The following is a 20,775-nucleotide window of genomic DNA, read 5'->3' on the forward strand; positions in this document are numbered from 1 at the left end:
AAGGTTTCCGGTTTTCCGTAACCAAAGCGGAAAGGCGGCTAAGGCGGAGGAGCTGCGGTACCGCCGGTGTTGCGCGGGGAGCCAGCCCGGGCCTTGCGGCGGCACCGGAGCCCCGCTTCTGTTCCCGGCCCTCAGGCCCGCCCTGCTCGGCCCGTCGGAGCCCCGGCACCCGGAGCTGAGGCGCTGTGCTCCGGCAGTGGCGAGGAACGGGCAGGGCAGGGAGGGCACAGCCGGGCTGCCGTGCCCACCGCCCCTGCTGGCCCAGAGCCCGCGGCAGCAGCAGGGCTACCCCGCCCTGTAGGAAAGATATTTCTGTGCTGCTGTTGAGAGCCAGCAAAGGCTTCTTGAAGATAAGGGAAGCCTCATATCTCTCTCAAGGAATTTAACAAGGTGATCACCATGACAATGTGAAGAGAGAGGAAAAAACGTTGGTTGGCTTACACAGTGGCGTGGCTCCTTTCACCTATTGAAAGCTTTGTTTCTTTATGACAAATGGGCAGTGTATGTGTTCGTTAAGTAAATGTGAACATCTTGTAAAACTATAAAGCAACATGTTGCTTCAATAAAATAAATGTAAAAAAGGCTTTTGAGTGAGTCCTGGTGCTTTGTGGGGCTCTGTAGGGACACCACCCCAACCCCCCAGTGCCTGTGATCACCCGAAATAACACACAGAGGCCACATATGCTCTATAGAATATATTATAAATTATATCATGCATCCATTAACAAAATATACAAAGCCAACAGAAATGTATCTATCTTGAGCCTGAGCATACAGCATCTAAACTCTAGTAAAAAGTAACCTAAAGAGAACAGCATCTCACACCTGCCACTTCAATGCTCAATGAAGTGTTCCTCCTCAAATGCTTCAGTTTTGTAGTTTATAGAACACATGAACATTCCAAGTACAAAGGTACACATGGTGAACATGGGTCCTGCTGGGCCTGACAGACCCGAGCAAATAAAACCACACTATGCTTCAAAGTGTCATCAGCTTCTGCATTTCACCCCTGCCCTTCCTCCTGCTTGTCCTAGAGCTGGCATTAGTCAAAAGATACTCAAAACACCCAAGTTAAAGTGGAAAGTCACAGAAGGATCCTGAACTGGTCCACAGCACACAGTTGTACTGGTGTACAGAGAGATGGGAAACACTGCAAAATACTTCTACTGTATTTCAAAATAAACATTTAAGAGTATATCTCCCACAATCTATAAAAATAGGTTTAAAATGAAAGTGGTATGATACATTTGTTTTCTTGGACTATTTTAATGGTATTTTATCTCTATGGGTACTAAACTCTTTTAAAAAATCACTGATAACCTGGCCAGCACAATACTGACACTGCTTCAGCTATGTCACTGTGACAAAACAGAATACTAGTTGGAAGCAGGAGTAATATAAAATATTTTAGAATCAATGGTCTCTTACTGCAGAAACGTTTACTTCAAAGTAAGAACACAGCCAACACTGTCACCTGCTGAGGGACTGAACTCTGAGGAGTTACCTGGATACCCCACTGCACAGCAGTGTCTGGTGCTCATTTATGTCACTCTTCAGAACCAATTCTCTCAGCATATTTAGAAGGGAATTCTTAGATTTCCAAATTAAATATGGGCATCTAAAAATCGTACGAGAAAAATGAATTCTACAGATGTGGCTATGGAAACACAGGACCAGCTAAACCATCAGAGGAGACTGTACATTTGAAAGTGCTTAAGTTAATGCATTTTTCAAACTCTAACATAAAGTTATGTGATCCCTGCTTCAAGCATTCTTTCCATTCTTAAACATTACCAAAATTTATACTCCAGGTCTGGGTTCCCACACATTCCTGCATTTTTTGATGTGGTATTAACAATGTAAAATGTTTGCATTGTAGTGAAAAAAGGTAATGGTCAAATTTTTAATATTTTTACAAAGAGCCTGTAAAGATTCCTAGAAAAGCTTTTCCTATCCTTACACTCCATTTTTAACAAAATATTTTATGTAGGTTATACTTCTACTGTTAGAGATCTGGTGTGCACTATCATTACTGGTTCAATTGCTGGTGGTAATTTTCCTGCTTCATTCTGCTACAACAAACAACAACTTTACTGGTATTCATCAGCTGAACTGCAGTTACACTTTTAGACTTCTCAAAAGTCTAAATTCAAGATGGCTTTCTTTTATGAGCAACTTCTTTTTCTTCAAATAATTTGTAAGATTTGAATTGTCACTTTATTATCACACATTGGAAAACCAATTACTAAATCCTCAGAAGAAACAAAGAAACTCCTAGTTTCAGGCATCTCTTATAAATTAAGCAGGACTACATTTTATAGCAGCATTTTATATTGGTTTCTATTCCAAAGCTAATTAAGCCAACAAAAAATTTCCAGCTGCCTAAAAAAAAGTATATACACAATAAAATGGGAAGTTCTCACCTGGGTACAAAGTTTAGTTCTACATGATTCCCTGGCAAAAGGATTTGATCTGAAATTAGATTTAAAGACTACTCATTTAACTATGAGATCTAAATAATAACTGAAATTCTGGTATCCATTTCAAGAGATGCCACAAGAGTTGTTTGACATTTCCATGAGGTTAAAAAGAAAAAGAAGTCAAATGCTCAAAGAAAAGCTGAAGTCTTAATTCAAACCTCCAAACAGAGAGCAGCTGAGGAGCAGAGCCTGCTGCTCTTTCAATCTTTAATTAGAGTTTACTCAATGAAGATTATTCTTCTCTCCACCAGGCAGGTTTAGCACCTACTGTACCAGTCTCTGTTACTGATCTGAAGCAATTCAGTTACCACTTCAATCATGTTATTGTTGTGCTTCTTCAGCAGCCTCAAGTTTAACTGCCTGTCACAGAATCCCATCTCACACAGACTGGACAGCAGGGTGGCAGTCTGCTCTTCTGGAGCTGCAGGCTGCTGAAAACAAAAACCAGTAAGATAAATTTAATAAGTTAATTTATTTTTTGCCATTTGAACTAGAGGCCCTGCATTACACAGAATCAAACTGATGCACAGAGGCTCTTCTGTCCCATTTAAGCCATTTATAATCCCTTTCACTGCTCACTTACAAAGGTGAGCTACTACTCTTACATGATGCTACAAGAGATGATTTTATCCACATGGCATGGATTTCCCAGTCTGCTGAGAGCAGCAAACTTCAAAGGGACACCATCAAACTTAACATTTTACTCTTACATTAACTCCATATAGAATATTGATACACCTAAAAAACCATACACCTGTAAAATTGAGGCTGTCATTCTCTGAAACTCACATAGCACACAGAAAGACATTCACCTGTTCAATAATGGGTGGTCCAGCAAATAATGCTTTGTAGGCAGAAGCAGCAACTGACAAAGCTCCTTTCACGAGCTCTCCTGCAATGCTGCTGCCTTGGGGGTACCTGTGAAGAGACCAGGTGCTGCTTTAGGGTCAGTAAAGCCAAGGGTTTGTCTCTGTGAAAGGCAAGTTGCTGCCTGTTGAGGCAAGGACTGTTGGAGACAACAGCCTGTGATCCAAAGGAATCAGCAGTGTTTGGGAAGTGAGCTATACAAGCAGCTCATTCCTTCTTCTTGACACTTTCTATTAAATTGTGGGTGTATGCTTTCCATTAAGAGACCTTTGGTAAAGAGTTCAGTGCTCTCATCTAGAAGAGAGCAGACCTACATGAAAGCTGTGCACTGACACATCCATTCAGGGTAGGGTAACTTCTATTTGTTTTCTGTGAATACTTAAGTTACTTATTATTCTACTCAACATTTTGACTTACCTCTCCAGTCTCAGTATTTTAAGGCTACGTTATAGCTAGCTTGTGAAATCCCCATCCTAAGAATCCTGAGATTTTCCAGAAAAAAAACCCACAGAATTTTAGAAGCAGTCAACTTGAGCTCTTCATTAACTCTGGCTTGCCAGTTCTGCATCCTTTTGATTTGTGCCCAAGTAAAAACCAAGATCTTATGAAAACATAGCATGTTTGCTTTAAGAAGGGAGGCCTCTCTCCAAATTATTGACTACATGAAATCTCTAGGCCAGAGCTTCTTCCCAGGTGTCTAATTAAGGTGTTCTCAGTCTAAAATAGTGTTTGTGAAGTCAGAGCTTCAGCTTCATTACCTCGGGTATTCTGAGAACTTAGTGAGAAATGCAGAAGATCCTGGCCCATGATTATCTTCACCACTGGGTTCTGGAAGACAACATGTCAACATGTCCAGTTAATGACAATTAAGCTGGAGAAATGCAACACATACATAAACAGAAAAAAGTCTCAGTATAACAGCAATACTCTAAGTTTAGTTATGCAGAGAATCCAGGATTGTCACTGCAGTGAAAGCAGTCAGAAGATGTTCAGAACCATGTGACTGATTCATTGGTGTTTAAAGGAGCTGCTGTCTCAGTGACTGTAAGAGCAGCTTAAATACACAGCTCATCAAACCCAGAGCAAGGTAATTTTCCAGATGCCTGTAAGTACTTTTGAGTATCCTCTCACCATTTCCCATAATAGATGCTCTCAACTGATCCCCAAAACAAATTATTTTTTTATTTGCAATATCCAAAAATTCAACATCCAGAAAAAAACCTGACATCTTTACTTGGTAGATTTCTGCTCTCCTCAAGAGAATCAAGACATCAAATTCAATACTAGGCATAAGGAATAGGTGATAGCACCCTTCATTAAATATCTCAATACCTTCTCTTTGTATTTGATCATGAGGAGCAGAAGAGATATGCTCTGAAGCTGGTGTGTTTGGCTCTTGGAAGATAGAATTCTGAAGAGACGAAAGATTCCTGAGAACATAAAGCAAAAACATCACTACTTTTATTGTATATGTACACACATAAATAAGTCACAATCAACAGGAAAAAACGAAAAAACTCCACACACTCCCTTGTCTCCCTCTCTTGCACTCACCTAAATCAGTGAGTACAGGCTCTATAAAAAGTTGCAGGATTTAAGCACATTCACCTCAGTAAAAATTTTGTTACAACAACTCCTGCTTGGAAAGTACTAGCCCTTGCAGACTCTGCAGCAATACCAGCATCACCATTCTGTTCCTGTCCCCAGATCATACCTTTGTGCCTGGGGTAAGCTGTCCACAGTCGCTGGGGGTGCTGCAGCCAGTGTTTGGGAAGCTGTCAGTGCATCACTGACCCTCTGGATCTGTGGCTGGCTTCCCCCTTCTGGGTTCTCTGCTACTGTTTCAGGTTCTCCTGTCTTTTCTAAACCAGGCTGAGAAAGAGCTGAACTATACATGGAGTCACCCAAGGGCCGACTGGTGTCGAAGCACTCGGGGAGGATAATGATATAGTCCTCTGAGGAAGCAGAGGAGCACTGACTCTGAACATCATCTTTATCATCTTCCTCTTCATCACCATTGCCAGCACCACTACGGGGGCTTGTGCTCTCTTCAGACAGTGGAAGGTCCCCTAGGAGGAAAAAAGTGAAGTGTTAACCATTGTTCATTTGTATGGACAAGAGCAGAGACAGAATTGTCCCAGCTGTGAGAAAAGTATTTAGAAACAACTACAAACCTCAGCTGCTGCCGTTATGCTGTAATTTTCCCTGCTGTGGGGAGGGTGTAGTGTGAAAGAGTAATAGATCTTAATGTTAACCCACTGCAAATACACTGCTGGTATTAATGCTCATAGTAAAAACTGCAGTAAGAGCTTTATACAGAAATTAAACTGTAGTTTTCAGCTCCTAAATTACACACTTTAGAAACAGGTCAGAAACATTGCAAGCTGTGTGTACAAAATATGGAGGCACCAGTCATGTATAAAGTATGAGCACCTACTTGAATACCCAACTGGAACTTTTTGGTCTCAATTTCACTTCTTTGAAAAGCAGCTGTTAAACTAGCTGCTTGTTAAAAAGCACTGCTTGTGAAAGTACTGACACTGATTTTCTGATGTAATGATTCTCACAACTAGGACAATCTAACAATTCTCATCTAATGAAGATCAATTTCCTAGAACAGTGTCAGATCTTCTTACACATGATTTTTTTTACAGCTTTGTCTTACATTCAAGCCCATTTTACTTACCACATGAACTTTCTGTCACTGGTTCTGACTGATGAATCTTTGCTTCCTTTTTGGAAGTGGAATTACTATTTATCACAGGAGATTCTTCAGTTATCATATTGCAGCTGAAGGTGTCTTGTAGTGTTTGTAAAGAGTCTAATAGAACCAATCAGGAAAAACAATTAAATGGCATCAATCACCTGAGCTGAGCAATTTGTGTCTCATGTCTGACTGCAAACAAGTCAAACCAGAGAAGGCAGCTAATGACAGTACTTACTCTGGAGGATTTTGGGGTTTTTTTGTGGGGGCTTGTGGTCAGGTGCAGCATCCAGGGTCAGAGATCGAATGACAGTTTCACAGACAAACTGAGTCCCACTCATATCTTCTTCCCCTTCCTCCTGGCTCAATGCATGCTCAGCTTTCACCTTCACCACAGAAGAGTCCACAGAAATGCAGGCTTCTGCCATTCCTTGGGAAGGGAAACGTAACAGATTTTACCACCACAACAAAGATATGTAAGTATAAGAAGATTTTTTTTAAACTAGCCACAGCTAATATTGATTCTGTGTGTTAGTGCTTTCTAAAAATTGAAGGATTTTTGAATTCAGCTCAAGTTGAACACGAAAGTGATTGAGAAGTATGGGGAGCACACCTGAAAGTTTGGAGTATAACCTAGTCTATAAAGGACAGATTGTTAATTCTCCCAACAATTCTAGTGGTCAGACACATCAAAAGAAGCATTTGAAAAGATTTTATACAAGGGCATGCAGTAATAGGACAGCAGGGAATGACTTTAACACGGAGGAGGGTGTATTTAGATTAGATATTAGGCAGAAATTCCTCCTTTTGAGAGTGGTGAGGCCCTGGCACAGGCTGTCCAGAAAAGCTGTGGCTGCCTCTGCTATCCTGCAAGTGTCCAAGGCCAGGATGGAAAAGGCTTGGAACAGCCTGGGACAGGGGAAGCTGTCCCTGCCCATGGCAGGGGGTGGAACTGAATAATCTTTAAGGTCCCTTCCAACCCAAACCATTCTGTGACTCTATGATTTCTATTCCCAATCTGTATATATTATGCTCCAACCTCTATAATCACTAATGTTGTGTCAGACTGCAGGATGATGAGCCAAACAACCTGTTTTGCTTTTTTTTTTTTTTCCTCCAAAGGGGAAGACAGTAATTAGAATTCCTTTTAGACATCAGGTTTGCTGACTACAGAGAAGTGACAACATCCTCCCTTCACCCCCAAGCTCCTCAGGACTACTGCTTACCAGGCACTAGTTTAAATCCACTGCCCTCGTGCTCCTCCTCTATCTGACCTAAGCCAGGTTTCTCCAGCAAGGGGCTGTCACGTGGCAAAGGGGACATGCATGGAGTCATGTCTGGAAAACACAGGGAGCAAAGATAATTGGCACTAAAGGAGGAGCCTCCACGAGGTAACATTTTTAAAAGTTATTCTTCGTAAGGGACATTCTTTCAAGACTGAAGAAATTTAGTTATTTTGAAAGATAATCTGGTGGAATAAACAACTAGCTTTGCATTACTGTGCCACTGGCTGTGCAAAGAAAATGGCAGCATTCCTCAACATCTGGAATGTTACGTTCTTGGGGATATGAAGGTGAAAAGAAGCCAAGCTATACACAAAGGATAGCTGTCTGTGCTCCAGAGCACACAGAACACAGGAGCCTTACCAACAGGAGTATTGTGTGGCACTCGCTCCAATTCCTGCACAATATTAATGTCCAACAGCTCAAAGGACAGCAAATCCTACAGGAAAAAACAGTTTCCATGAGCAAACTCTGAAACTGAATCATATCTGTAGTTGGCAGCATAGATCCCAGTGATGTACAAATAAACTTTGTTCTTCAACACAGTCTCAGGGGGCAGTTTTCCCACAACATATATTTACATAATTGAATATGGTGCACAGATTAGGGCAGCAAGGGACAAACCTAAGAACTCCCTTGTTAGAGCCAGAGAAAGACTCAATGCTGATTCTCTTTTGAGGACCTTAATTTGTCCTACACATTCCTTCCACATACTGACAGCGCCTAATACCAGTTTGAGAAAACAGCTCTGCTATATAAAATGCAATATACTCTTTCTGAAAATAAACTAGCCAATTTTAGAGCTCAGAAGTTTTATTCTTGCAGATGTCAACCTACCTAGACATGACACCCAAGGTGATTTGCTTTATATCTACCAGAATTTTAGCACTTTACCTGTGCAGTGAGGAGATCAACAGATGGGATATAAAATTCTCTCTCACTTGGCAGATTTTTGATCTTTAAAGGAACAGTTGGCAGAGATATTTCAGCCTGCTCTGCAATTTCACCTGTCAGTTGAGCACCTGTTTCTGTCTCTAAGGAAGCATCCTGCAAAAACAAAAAAACAGAAGCCACTTAGCCACAGTAAATAAAACATCACATGAAATCTAAATCTGAATTTTGTGTAAACACACAAGTAATTTGAAAGAAATTTAAATCAACTCATTACAGAGCCAAAAGCACGAGACCTAACAAAGAGAAATGCTGCAGAGTTCCAGTTCAAAGAAATAGACAAACAGCTACAACAGACTAATAGCTAATGCCATGCTTCTCAAAAAGAACAACTACTTTAGAACTTATAAATGCAATGTATGTTGTATTTCTTTCCTATTAAAATTTAAAAGCAAACAGCTAAAGGAATCCCCTTGAATAGTTAGTTAGGAATACTATGCCAAATAATACACAATGCTCCTTCTCCTAGGCAATTCTGAGCTGCCCCACATACCAGGTGAGTGACTTGCCTGTTTGGTTCTGGAAGCTTTCCCCTTCTGACAGGAGTCAGAATCCTTCCAATCACTTTCTACGTAGTCAGCAGCTGGAGAGGGATCCACAACAATGCTGCACCAGATCCTTGGCCCAAACTGCTCCCCTCTGTGTGACAGTCTCCAGTGAGAAGTGTAAGTTCCTTCTATGTTGGGAGCTACAAACTCAACTGAAACAGTTCCTACTTGTCCAGATGGAAGGGATGGCACTATCACATCTTTTTTCTCAGCAGATGCCAAGGTCAGATTACCCCACATAAGTTTCAACTGAAATACACAATAGAAAAAGCCAAAAGTTAACTTCTCAAGCTTCTCTGCAAAGTGTGGGCAGTAGGAAGCAGAGTTCCTCTGCTGGAAGGCCTTGTAGGTACCAGGCATGGAGAAGACAGGCTGCTAGTACACATCCCCACATTAATCACTATCAACACAAAGGTACCCCCACCTTTCCACACAATGGCAGCCACTCACAGAACAAAGGGTTTTGGAGGTCAGAAAAGCAACAGAGCAGCTGTGAACAGGGTCAAACTGCACCATTATAACACAGGGAACATACTATTAATGGGAAATATGTGCAGTGATGGTGCTCTGAATCCCCTCCTTCCTACAGCTACACTTGCAAAGAGTACCTACAGAGCTCATTGCCCCAGAATTCCCAGCTGTGAATCAACAGGCCAAAGGAAATCTTAAACAGGTCCTAACAGAGAATTCACCTACAAATGTTATCCCCAGGAATGATTTTATTGTGTAGAAGGAAGAGCAAAGGCAAGATACCTTAGTGTCTGAGCTCCATTCCACGTTGCCAGTGTTCTTCATTCGCCAGTGTTTGATAAACTTTGTTCCTGGTTTCAAGTGAGTACCATCAGGCAAATTCTCATCCACAAATACTGCACTTAGTGTTGGGACAATTGCTTGGAAGGGTTGATTAGGACTCCTGGGATTGGAGAGAGGAAACAAAAAAAAAAATACACCAAAACTGAAGTTCAGCTGCTGATTGATGTTAATTTGGCTTCTAAATGCCCTAAATGGAAAGGATGAATTAAAGAAACAAACTACACAAGTTTTACACTGCACATTGACAAACTCAAAGGGACTGGGAAATGCAGAGCAGTTGCCTGCAAAGGCTGCTGTCTAATGAACCTCAGCTTAAGAGCACATTAAAAATAAGAAATAGCAGTGAATATAAATATACAGAATGTAGTTGACTTTATGCAGACATGCTTAATAAAACAGGAAGATACAGACTTTTTTCAAACTGGCAGTAATTGTTAATTTACTCTGTATGAGCATACATGTATATGTATAACCCCAGGCACTTCTCTTCCTCATAAATTTACATAAATCACTAATTTCTGGTAATAACCATCAGTCACCTTTTTTTTCCTTTCTCCTACTGTCCTCTCAATTAAAAACACCCTACCTTGCAAATGGCATTTGGACAAAATTCTCACACAGTCAAATGACAAATCACACTTCAAATAAGCAATTCCATAACCTCCCTCCTGTTCCTTCAACTTGGTTTCATAACAAAAGCTCAGACAGCACAACTACCAGATGCTCAGTTAACAACAAGCCTTACAGGAAGGTATTAGGCTGGACACTCTCAGATTTCAGAGGAGGTGAGCCATTTGTTTCCAATACATGGATAGAGTTCCACAGATGAATTTTCCTGTGCAATTTTAGCTGCTTTTTGAGCTCTCGGACCTCTGCTTTTCGCTGTTTCTTTTCTGCTCGCAATCTTTGCTTCTCTGCCTTCAGAAATCTTTTGTCCATCTGTTTCTGGAGCCTGCAAAGTGATTAACACACCTTATTACATTAAACTGATCAGAACTTCTCTTCACCCAACACAGTCTTAGTCTCAAGGGAATCCTTCAGGAAATATCCCATGCTTCTAGACTGGAAACCAAATGATTTTAAAAGAACATCCTCACAGTTGCTTGTGGAACTATTTTGAATGATCTCTAAAAGAACAAAAAAAGGCAGACACAAAATGCTCACAGAAAAAGCAAGTTCTCAAAGTTTACTAACCCATCTATGACACAAAAGTCTGTCTTTTCTACTTTGTTATTAAAAACATTGTAAGATTTATAACTTAGGCCCTTCATGAGTGCATAGCTATTTTTAGGTACTCACAACAAAATTTGAGCACCATTTCCATTTCTTCTCATCTCTAAAATAAAAGCTGAATCTCAACTCCTTGCAATCAGAACAACCTTGGCAGGCATTGCCAGGGGCCAGCATTTACCTGACTTGCTCCAGAGTGGCAGGCAGGCGTGGGGAGAGCTCTGCCAGGCTGTAATTGTCAGCAACACAGGGGATGGGCCTGCGCAGCTTCAGCAAGACGTGGTTTGGGTCGTGTGCATATGTTCCTGCCTCACACTCCTCACAGATATTGTAGGCTGGACAAAGGCTGCAAAGCAGAAAGGACAGGAGGTGACCAAGAGGCGAAGAATTTCTGCAGAGAAACAATTCTGTATTGTGCTACCACTGTAAGTAGTTCCCAAGTGACAGCAGCTGGGTGTCTCACTTATAGATCAGTATTTGGAGCCATGTGGAATAACTACATTATTATCTCTCTTCTTGGCAAAACTGCAACACAGTTCCCACTTCTTTGAACACACACTGAAAAAATTTGATGCCTCCTTTAGCACAAGTGATTAAAATTTTTGCTATGAAGGGCAGAACATTTTATCAAAATCCAGTGCCAGAAACAGCACCATACTTATGAAAATACAGAGGCTAAGTCACCAAGCATTCAGGGATGCAAAGCAGATTGCTCCTCCAGGAACAGGGCTGATAAAAACCAGACTGTCATCTCCTGCCAGCAGGGAAAAAAAAAATCCAAAGAAAAACTCCTGTTGGCATTCCACCCACTGCTTCTGCCTAGTCCCAAAATGCTGATCTTAACAGCAATTGCCTCATTCAAATAAAACTCTCACTTTTAACACCTCACTGAAGACATTCATCAAAATCTATTTCATACTATTAGACAGACAAGAGTGCAATCACTAAGAAAAAGTATGACCTGTCTTTTAGTCTCACTGACTCAGAACCAAACAAACAACTATTACAGACTAGTGGTTCTAAGTCTTGCTTTTTTGTTTAGTTAACCAAACAAAACCTTTTCTGTTACAATTACTGCATGTCCTACACAGGTAAGGTAAAGAGTCACTGAGAACACAGCCATGAAGTTCTCTGAACTGTGTTCATTGAGAACACAGCATCACAAAGTTCTCTCACTTTAACAATCACCTTTTCTCAAAAGAGTATTAATCTTGCTTTTATGCAGATAAAGTCTAGTGACCACAGAAGAGAACATCAGCTGTTGGTGAGACATAGAAGACATTCTGAAATGTCCAGCAGACTGCAGATTGGGAACCTAGCAGTATCTAACCCCAAGACAGTTGCTCTCTCATTCACAAGCTGTGCCTGGAAGGTTCCCCACACTCCCAACACCGAAATGTCCAGCAGGCTGCAGATTAGGAGCCTAGCAGTATCTATCCCAAGAGAGTGTCTCTCACACGCTGTGCCTGGCAGGTTCCCCACACTCCCAGCTCCCAGCATTGAAATGTCCAGCAGGTTGCAGATCAGGAACCTACCAGTATCTAACCCCAAGAGTTTCTCCCACAGGCTGTACATGTCAGGTTCCCCACACTCCCAGCTCCCAGCATTGAAATCTCCATCAAGCTGCAGATCAGGAACCTAGCAGTATCTAACCCCAAGAGAGTTTCTCTCACAGCCTGTGCCTGGCAGGTTCCCACCCTACCAGCTCTCAGCATTGAAATGTCCATCAAGCTGCAGACTGGGAACCTGGCAGTATCTAACCCCAAGAGTTTCTCTCCCAGGCTGCAATGCCAGCTCCCCACGCTCCCAGCTCCCTGTACCTGCACTGAAATGTCCATCAAGCTGCAGACTGGGAACCTGGCAGTATCTAACCCCAAGACAGTTTCTCTCCCAGGCTGCAATGCCAGCTCCCCACACTCCAGCTCCCTGTACCTGCACTGGTAGCGCACCCCGACGATGCGGGCCTGGCAGCTGCAGCAGGAGATGAGCCAGTCACACTGGCTGCTGCTCCCGGCCGGGCTCTCCGAAGCTGCAGGGGCTGCTGGACACGAGCTCTCACAAAAATCTGCAGGCTGACTGCAATGAACGAGCTTCTCATACAGCTTCTGCTCCAGCCTCTCAACAGTCTCTTTAACTACTTGTTCCCTGAACTGGAAAGAAATGAAAGCAGTCCTGAATGAGACCCACCTATTAAGTTTGAAATGCTGAGTTACGATGTCACAAGTCTCCCAATCTGTCAGTAGCCAGAGACTACCTCAGAATCATTTCCCCTACTCCAGCACACTCTTCATAAAATTATGATAATATATAATATATACAACATATATAATATGATAATATCATTATCATATATTATTATAATGTTACTATCTTATATATATGACACAATATTATAATACCACAGTATTATTATACTATCATATACATTATATATAACATCTGATAATACATAAAATATATAAACAAATGCCACATTCCTCAGAGAGGACTTTTATTTTAGACAATACCAACCCAGAGCTTTTAGGAAGGCAAGTTAAAAGTTACATATTTATGCTTACAGTATTGTTTTTCTTCCATAAGCTTTCATGAATGGAAGAAATCTCATCTCTAAAACAATTACCACAACTCTCAAACCCCTCTGGACTCTCTACCATTAAGTTCTTATTTGCCCATCAGTGATGGCTTAAATAAAACCATGAACTCCCCCAATTTTTAGTTTGTATAAAAAGGTGGCAAAGGAAAGGAGACTCTAGAGAAAAAAGCTTAAAGACAAATGCACATAGTTTCAAGAATTTGCTAGCTGATGAATTCTTTGCAGTGATATCAAACTGCTTTTCAGTGATATTTATTAGCTGTTCAAAACAAATTAACACCCACACCTTAAGTGTAGCTTATTGTTAATGGCTTCCTGAAAGTATTTTCTCTCAACAGCCAAGAAAAGTAAGGTCATCAAATTCTCTGCTTTCAATCACAGGAAATCAAAAGTATTGCCCTGCTGAAACTGGGCAATCAAGAGCCTACAGGAACAACACTGTCCATGCTCTCCCACAATGAGAGGTCTGGAATTCCTATTCTGCAGTGCCACAATGATTGTAATGGGAGCTACTTAAAACTACAGTCACACTAATCAAATGCATAAACAGCCCACTCTTCACAACTGATATGGATCAAGTTTATGGTTTTGGGGTTTTTAAGGTATCCCTTACACTGCAGACACAGTCAGACATCTAGTTCTCATTAAGATCCTGATCATAAGTGCTGATGGCAAGAGTGTTCAGATGTCTAGAGAGATCACAAAGATCCCTTCCAACAACAATAAAACTTAAGTACTGAAGTATATCAAAACTTGCAAGACAATACACTTACTGTTTCCAAGTAGCTAGTAAACCATTCTGGAGGATTTTCATTTGTGCTTTCTGGTCTGGTCTGATTTAACTTTTGCTGGGGACAAAAAAAAACAACAAAATAAACAAAAAGTATGCAAAGTAAAAAGAAAAAAACCCCTAAATACAGCAAGTTAACTGCTGAAATAGCTTTTAAGTGTCTTTATATAAAAATATTTAAGTAGCCACTGACATTTTCCTGAAACATTTCTGCCTCATTAGCATTTGAGTGTAATTACACACCAAAGAAGTCAAGTCAGCCAGAAGTTACCAGATGAAAATGAGGGCTTCAGGAGGTGAATTGCTCTGTTTATCAAAATACTAAAGAATGGTCAACATGAAAGCACTGCTATTTCTAAAGACAGCATCAAATTATCCTCTTGAAGACATTCAAACTATTGGTGAGCTTCAAGAGGTGCTGAAAACAGAGACCAAATTCTGAACTCAGTTTTTATGTATGGCTGAAGAGGACAATCAGTCTACAAAGTGAATTACATTTATTAATTCTTTGGTTTAATGCAACTCAGCTTCTTACCTGAATGCTCAGCTCCTTGCCATTTTTTAATTCTTCCTCTAATCCCTGGGCTATCGTGGAATATTGCAGAAGTGGCTTCTTCTCATCTTTAAGAAGCACCAGCTTTTCTGCCCCATTTTTTTCATGCAGTTGCAAAGCACGAGAAGAGTTCTTTTCATAGGCATTCATCTGAAGCTGATTTCCTTGTTTACCTGCAATCTAAATAAACAGAACACACATCCACCATGTTTTCCACTTCCAGTCAGCATACAGAATCTGTACAAATACAGCATTACACTACATTGGAGAGGGTGGGGAAAGACTAACAGACACAAGAAGAAAAACAGAGAGATGCCAAGGTAGCTGATATTCTACTTCTGAAAAGTTATTAATACACTTATTATAAAAGTTGATTAAAAGCCAAAGGATAATAATGTAAATATTCTGCTGTAATTTCTCAGCCTACAATAAAGTGTTCATAGGAGCCAGGAAACAATAGATTCTGTCCAGGAATTTATTTTGAAATGATCAGATTTGAAATTCAAACCATGAGTAAAAAGTTGTGAAAGACTTAATAATGTAAAGCAGAAATGTAAACAAATGCAATTCTTATTTTGTCCAACTGCTTATAAAGTAACTAAGCATTGACACTACTAAGTTTTAATTATACACTCTGGCAGCAGAATCTATGTGGAAAGATTTTTGAAGGGTTTCACTAAAGCCCAATATTTCCAAATATGGGATTACTGTTGAAGGGTTTGAGAAAGTCAGGCCCTCAACCAACCCGGTGCTGCTCAGGGTCCTGAATCCTAACTGCCTATTCAACTAACTTATAAAAACTAAACTAAAAACAAACACCAACCAGGATAGAACCAAAAAAAGTGTAGTAAGACATTCAAGCTACTGTCCAAAGGTAGAAAACAGCTATTCTGATTTCCTGGACCAGGTAATGCCATTTTTTTAATCAGCTACACCAATTTCAACTGGAGAAGGATGAACACATTGAAAAAAGTCAAAAAGCACATTTACCTTCAGAGCTTCTTCATATTCCTCTAAAGAAAAATAGAAAGAAGTGTGAATGGCCCCTATCTCACACAACAGATGTAAATTTATCACACAGTATTGAGAAACCCTTACATGACAAGGGGCCTCCCCTACCTTCTGTAATTTTTCTTAAATTAGTGCAAGAAATTGTATACACAGCAATAAGCACACATTGTCACAGCTAAGAGCCACAACATTCCACTAATTTAATCACTTCCAATTTGTTCTGTGGATCAAGAATTCTTTCCTTTGGGAAGAATTTGCTGCCAAATCATATATAAAATGCAAAAGCCAAAAAACAAGCATTCTCAATTGCATCTTCAAAAAAACACAAACAACAGCTGGGGTCTCTTATCTTGATTTCACCTCAATAAAGCAGCAGCTCACCTTTACTGTTCACAGAGACCTGCAAAGAGAAGTAACAATGAGCAAGAGCCACAGACACATTTTTGCAGTTCTCTTAAAATTAACACATTCAGAATAATACATTTACTCACAGTTTTTAAAACAGCACTCCTTTAGGTGCTTGTTATTGCCACGTTAATCATTACCCAAAGCTGTGGTGCTTTGAAGCAGCCCATGTTTGTTACTGGACTGGCACAGGAGGCAGCTCTGGCACTGCTGGCAGCCAGAACAAGCTGCTCTCCTCAGAAAGTCACTGCCTGTACCCCTGGGCTCACTGCACAACTCCAGAGCTTGGCCCCAGTTGCTTTAAATGCCCAGTTAAGTGTTTCAAAAGACCAATTAAGTGTTTCATAAGCCCATTCTTCTACAGAAAATTAATTATCGATTCTGCACATAGAAGTCACTGACACAAGAAGCTTTTGAATCCCCACAGCATCACAGGATTCTGAACAATGTTTGCTCAGTATTTCAGAAAAAGCTTTCATAGATGCATTTAAATATTTATATATGATACAGGCTGGAAAATAACGGGAGAATCATTCTCTGAAAGGCTTGCCCTTAGGGAAAAACAGTAAGAACAAGAACCCCCATCTGATTTAGTGGAGCTATAATCCAAGCAGTGGAACACTGTGTTTGCAAAAGGTCATTTTGTGTGAGAGTTACATTCCCCTCTGAATCTCTAGATAAACAAAAATAATATGAGAGGGTGAGACTGTGCCAAAGCAGGAAGTTACTCAACAAGGACAACTAGAAGTAACCAATTTGTTTTCTGAGTCAGTAATCTGCTTGGAGATTACAGCAATTGCATAAAGCAAGCAGAGGATTTGAGTACACCAGATCACTGAAGCAAACACATGCTGATGACAGGGGACCTACATTTTCCAGAGGAAGGAGTCTAGAGTGAAGAGACAGGGCTTTACCACGCTAAAAACACAAATAGTTACAATTACCTTAAAAAAATTAAAAATAAAAGAAGTTCCTCAATGGAAACATTCCTCCCTCAGAGCACAGAGAATCACAGGGTGTTTCAACAGGGTGGGAAAAAGAAAGGCAGTAGCCTCTAAAAAAAGTATTTTAAAATGTATATGCTGCATTAAGAGTAAAATCACAAAACTATCACTATTTTCTTATTAAAAGGGCAAACATTCCCCCACCCCAATCTGCATAAGAGACTCTCCTGAAGGACCCACTTCGAATCATCAGGAGGCAGAAAGTCATTCTCAGCTGACTTCTTGGGAGGGTGGGGTGGCAGGTATTTTACCTCATCATTATCCTCATCAATGTACTTGATCTGAATGTTGTCCAGGTCAAATGAAACTTTAACCTGTAATAAGAAAACAGAACACAAAACCATAGTGAGGCAGGACCTCATTTAATAATAATTATTAATTAGGAATAACATTAAAACCCCTCTATCCCTCCCTTCAGTGTCTCAGTTGAAGCAAACACAGTTTTACCAAATCCATTCCTCTGGAGCTGAACTCTTCCCTGTGCCTTCCCTCCAAGCTTTACTAACTTTCTCTAATGAAAAGAATAAACACATCTTTTTCCTCTTGCACCTTGCCCAGTTAATGTTTACTCCAAAATAAATAATAATAACCTCCCCATTCTAAGAGGACAAGCTCAGGGTTAACAAACTCAGTCATGGTAAACACTGCAAAATATGAAGACAAAGGCAAACAACCCCTAAACTCTTTTACCTTAGAAAGCACCTGGGAGACAGCTCACATAGGCCATCAGCCTCTTCTCAGCCTACCAAAATTCAGAGACTAAACGGAGCAGTTATTTTGCATTTTTCATTAACAAGGCAGAATGAGCAGCACCAAATGAACCATAAAATGAAAGCAGTTGTTTCCATGTGCTGAGTCTTTGAGGCTCCTGTACATTTTTGTACCAGGATCCTACAAAAGCTGTATTTTTCTGCCTAGGTTTGAACAGACAGGTGTCTGCTAAGGAAGGCAGGAGCCTGCCCTGAAATGAAAAATGTAAACCCCTCCTTCTGAACTATTATAATTTTTTAATTAAGGGGCTCTCAGGCAAAGATATGGGAATAGGAATAAAAGTTCATTTTTGTACCAGGTTCCTACAAAAGTTGTATTTTTCTGCCTTGATTTGAATAGACAGGTATCTGCTAAGGAAGGCAGGAGCTTCACCTGAAATAAAAAAAGTAAATCCCCTCCCTCCCAATTATTGTAATTTTTAAATTAAGGGGTTCACAGGCAAAGATATGGGAATAAGAACAACAGCTCATTTTTGCACCAGGTTCCTACAAAAGCTGTATTTTTCCCAACAGAAACTCTCTGAAACAAGTGACACATGTCCTGCTGGGCCAGACTAAGAACAGCAGCAGCCTCAGGCAAGAGTGGCTGCCTGGGGTGTCACAGCCCCACTGGAGCACGGGGACACACAGACACACGGACACACAGACACATTCTGAACGTGCTCCAGGCAGGCTCTTCCAGCAACACATCCCAAATTCTGTGAGGGCAGTGAGAGAACCAACTTGGTTTTGTCAGGATGAAGCTGTGCTCTGCACTTACATGGTCTGGAACCACAGATTGCCCCCCTGAACTCAGGGCAGAACAAGAGCCCACCTTATCCCTTATAAACATTTAATAAAAGATCAAAATCTAACAAAGACCCAAGTTTAACTGAATTGAAACAGCAATTCCCACAACAGGGACAACCCCTGCTCTACCTCAGCTGTAACATAACACCACACCTTGAGCAAACACACCCTGGCTCTCAGAATACCCAAGATTAAGGGCAGCACAGTGCTTACACACTAATCTGCTTCCAGCTTTGATGCAAGCAGGGCTCTGGCCAGCTCAGACATTCCTGCAGCTCTACTTGCAATTAGTGTTTGAAGTCTGAACCAGTGCCTCTTTCACAGGACTGAAATACAGCAAGGGAAGGTGATGCAGTTCAAACTTTGAACCTGAGCAGTTCACAGAACAAAACCCTCCTGCATGTGTACTGGAATATACTGGCCAGGAAAAGAGCTGAAAGACAGGAAATAAAACAGGGACGAGATCTCTTCAGATGTAACTGCTAAAAAAAACCAGAACAGTTGTTTGGAAGAGGTTTCACAGCAACTTCTGTGAGTCAGAGGGAAGTCTGATAAGAGGATCTATAATTATCCTTGAAAGAATTTCCTACCAAGGTCATTGACACAGAAACCAAGAAAGAAAGGATAAATAAGAGAAACCTGCACTGTCTATTCCAATGAGCACTTTGTTTGTCTCTGGTGACCAATGAGTAAAGTGTAAGCTTAGGAGCTTTGTAAGAATGTATAAAAAGCATGCAGGCCATGATAAAAACAGTTTGAAACCTTCTGAAAATGGAATGTTGTTTTGTATTGTCTCCATCTCAAGTACAACACAGTTACTACAGAATTAATTGATAAGTAATAATAGAAATAATATTAATGTTAGTTTCATCATAGCCAAGGGAATCCTTACAACAAGTTCACACTAAGCCAATACAGGAATTGTAACCAAACAGCCCTGAAAACAAACTGAGCCATTCCAAGAGCAGGACACACAGACCTTCAGAAGGAGCTGCCCAGGCAGGCACGGCCCAGTCAGAGCCGGTTCTACCCAAACTAACACACAAAGCTCCGGGAACCAAACAAAAATCTATTTTTGTTTGACCCCAAAGAGCACAGACGGATCTTCAGAAAAGCAACAGAGGCTGTTACTTCATATAGGTACTTCAGTAAGAATAGGAAATAAGAGGAATAGAATGTACTTCACAGAGGGATACAGAACCAAACTAAGTGTCCAAACCAAAGAACAGGGCTAAGAGCAGCTGCTCACACATTAAAAATGAGCCCTGAGAATGTTTTTCCAAACCAGGCCGTTCACGCCAATCTAAGCACACAGCGGGAGTAAACTATACCACTAAGAGAAAAATAAAAATCGAGAGCACAGCAGCTCTAAGAGCCTGTGAAATGGAGGACACTGCCTCGGAAAGCGCGGCTGGAGACGCCGGGCCCTCAGAGCCTGGCCGGGCCCTCAGAGCCTCGCCGGGCCGGCTCCCGCGGCCCCCCCGCCCGCCTCCCGCGGCCCCCCCGCCCCGCCTCCCGCGGCCCCCCCGCCCCGCCTCCCGCGGCCAGCCCGCGCTCACCATGGCCTCCACATCGGCCCAGGTCGTGTGCGGCGGGTGGGACACGAGGAAGGTGCGGCTGTGGCCGCGGCAGGTGACGCGCAGGGTGACCCGCGGCTCCATGGCGCGCTCCCGCGGGCCCGGGCCCGGCGCCGCCAGCCCTCCCGACAGGCGCAACATGGCGGCCCGCGGGCGGCCCGCCCCGCGCCCGCTGCGCGCGCCTACTGGCGGAGCCGCCTGTCACTCATCCAGCCCTCCGCTCTGGTTGGTGGAGGGGGCGGAGCCAGAAGAGTCGCGGAACCACAACAATAAACACAGCCAGGCGCGCGCGCGCGCGCGCGCCGCGGCCACGCACGTCCGGCGGCTGCGCCGCGGCGGCGGCCAATCAGCTGCCAATCAGAGCCAACCGAGGCCAATCAGAGCCAAGCATGCCGGCCTGGCCCCGC

General features: G+C 41.8%; 1 protein-coding gene across 4 annotated transcripts; it reads right to left on the minus strand.

Annotated features, from left to right (window-relative positions):
- Positions 1 to 680: 680 nt before the first annotated feature.
- NBR1 (NBR1 autophagy cargo receptor) lies at positions 681 to 20,531 on the minus strand. 4 transcript variants are annotated; one of them, XM_064400148.1, is made up of 21 exons: positions 20,351 to 20,531; positions 17,484 to 17,546; positions 16,205 to 16,223; positions 15,803 to 15,825; positions 14,795 to 14,992; positions 14,243 to 14,317; positions 12,809 to 13,026; positions 11,058 to 11,222; positions 10,392 to 10,598; positions 9,587 to 9,746; positions 8,795 to 9,082; positions 8,229 to 8,381; positions 7,698 to 7,773; positions 7,278 to 7,388; positions 6,290 to 6,481; positions 6,034 to 6,168; positions 5,062 to 5,416; positions 4,680 to 4,777; positions 4,106 to 4,175; positions 3,293 to 3,398; positions 681 to 2,908 (listed from the first exon to the last, which is right to left on the minus strand). In XM_064400148.1, the coding sequence occupies exons 1-21, from the start codon at positions 20,507 to 20,509 to the stop codon at positions 2,738 to 2,740; spliced, it is 3,042 nt and encodes a 1,013-aa protein (XP_064256218.1). In that variant the 5' UTR covers positions 20,510 to 20,531; the 3' UTR covers positions 681 to 2,737. The 4 variants fall into 4 exon arrangements, with proteins under 4 accessions (XP_064256218.1, XP_064256217.1, XP_064256220.1 ...); XM_064400147.1 differs by having other exon boundaries at positions 681 to 2,911; XM_064400150.1 differs by lacking the exon at positions 20,351 to 20,531 and adding an exon at positions 17,680 to 17,732 and having other exon boundaries at positions 681 to 2,911.
- Between the last annotated feature and the right edge of the window lie 244 nt (positions 20,532 to 20,775).

This window comes from Passer domesticus, chromosome 27 (assembly GCF_036417665.1).
Source record: "Passer domesticus isolate bPasDom1 chromosome 27, bPasDom1.hap1, whole genome shotgun sequence".
In the NCBI taxonomy this organism is placed as follows: domain Eukaryota; kingdom Metazoa; phylum Chordata; class Aves; order Passeriformes; family Passeridae; genus Passer; species Passer domesticus.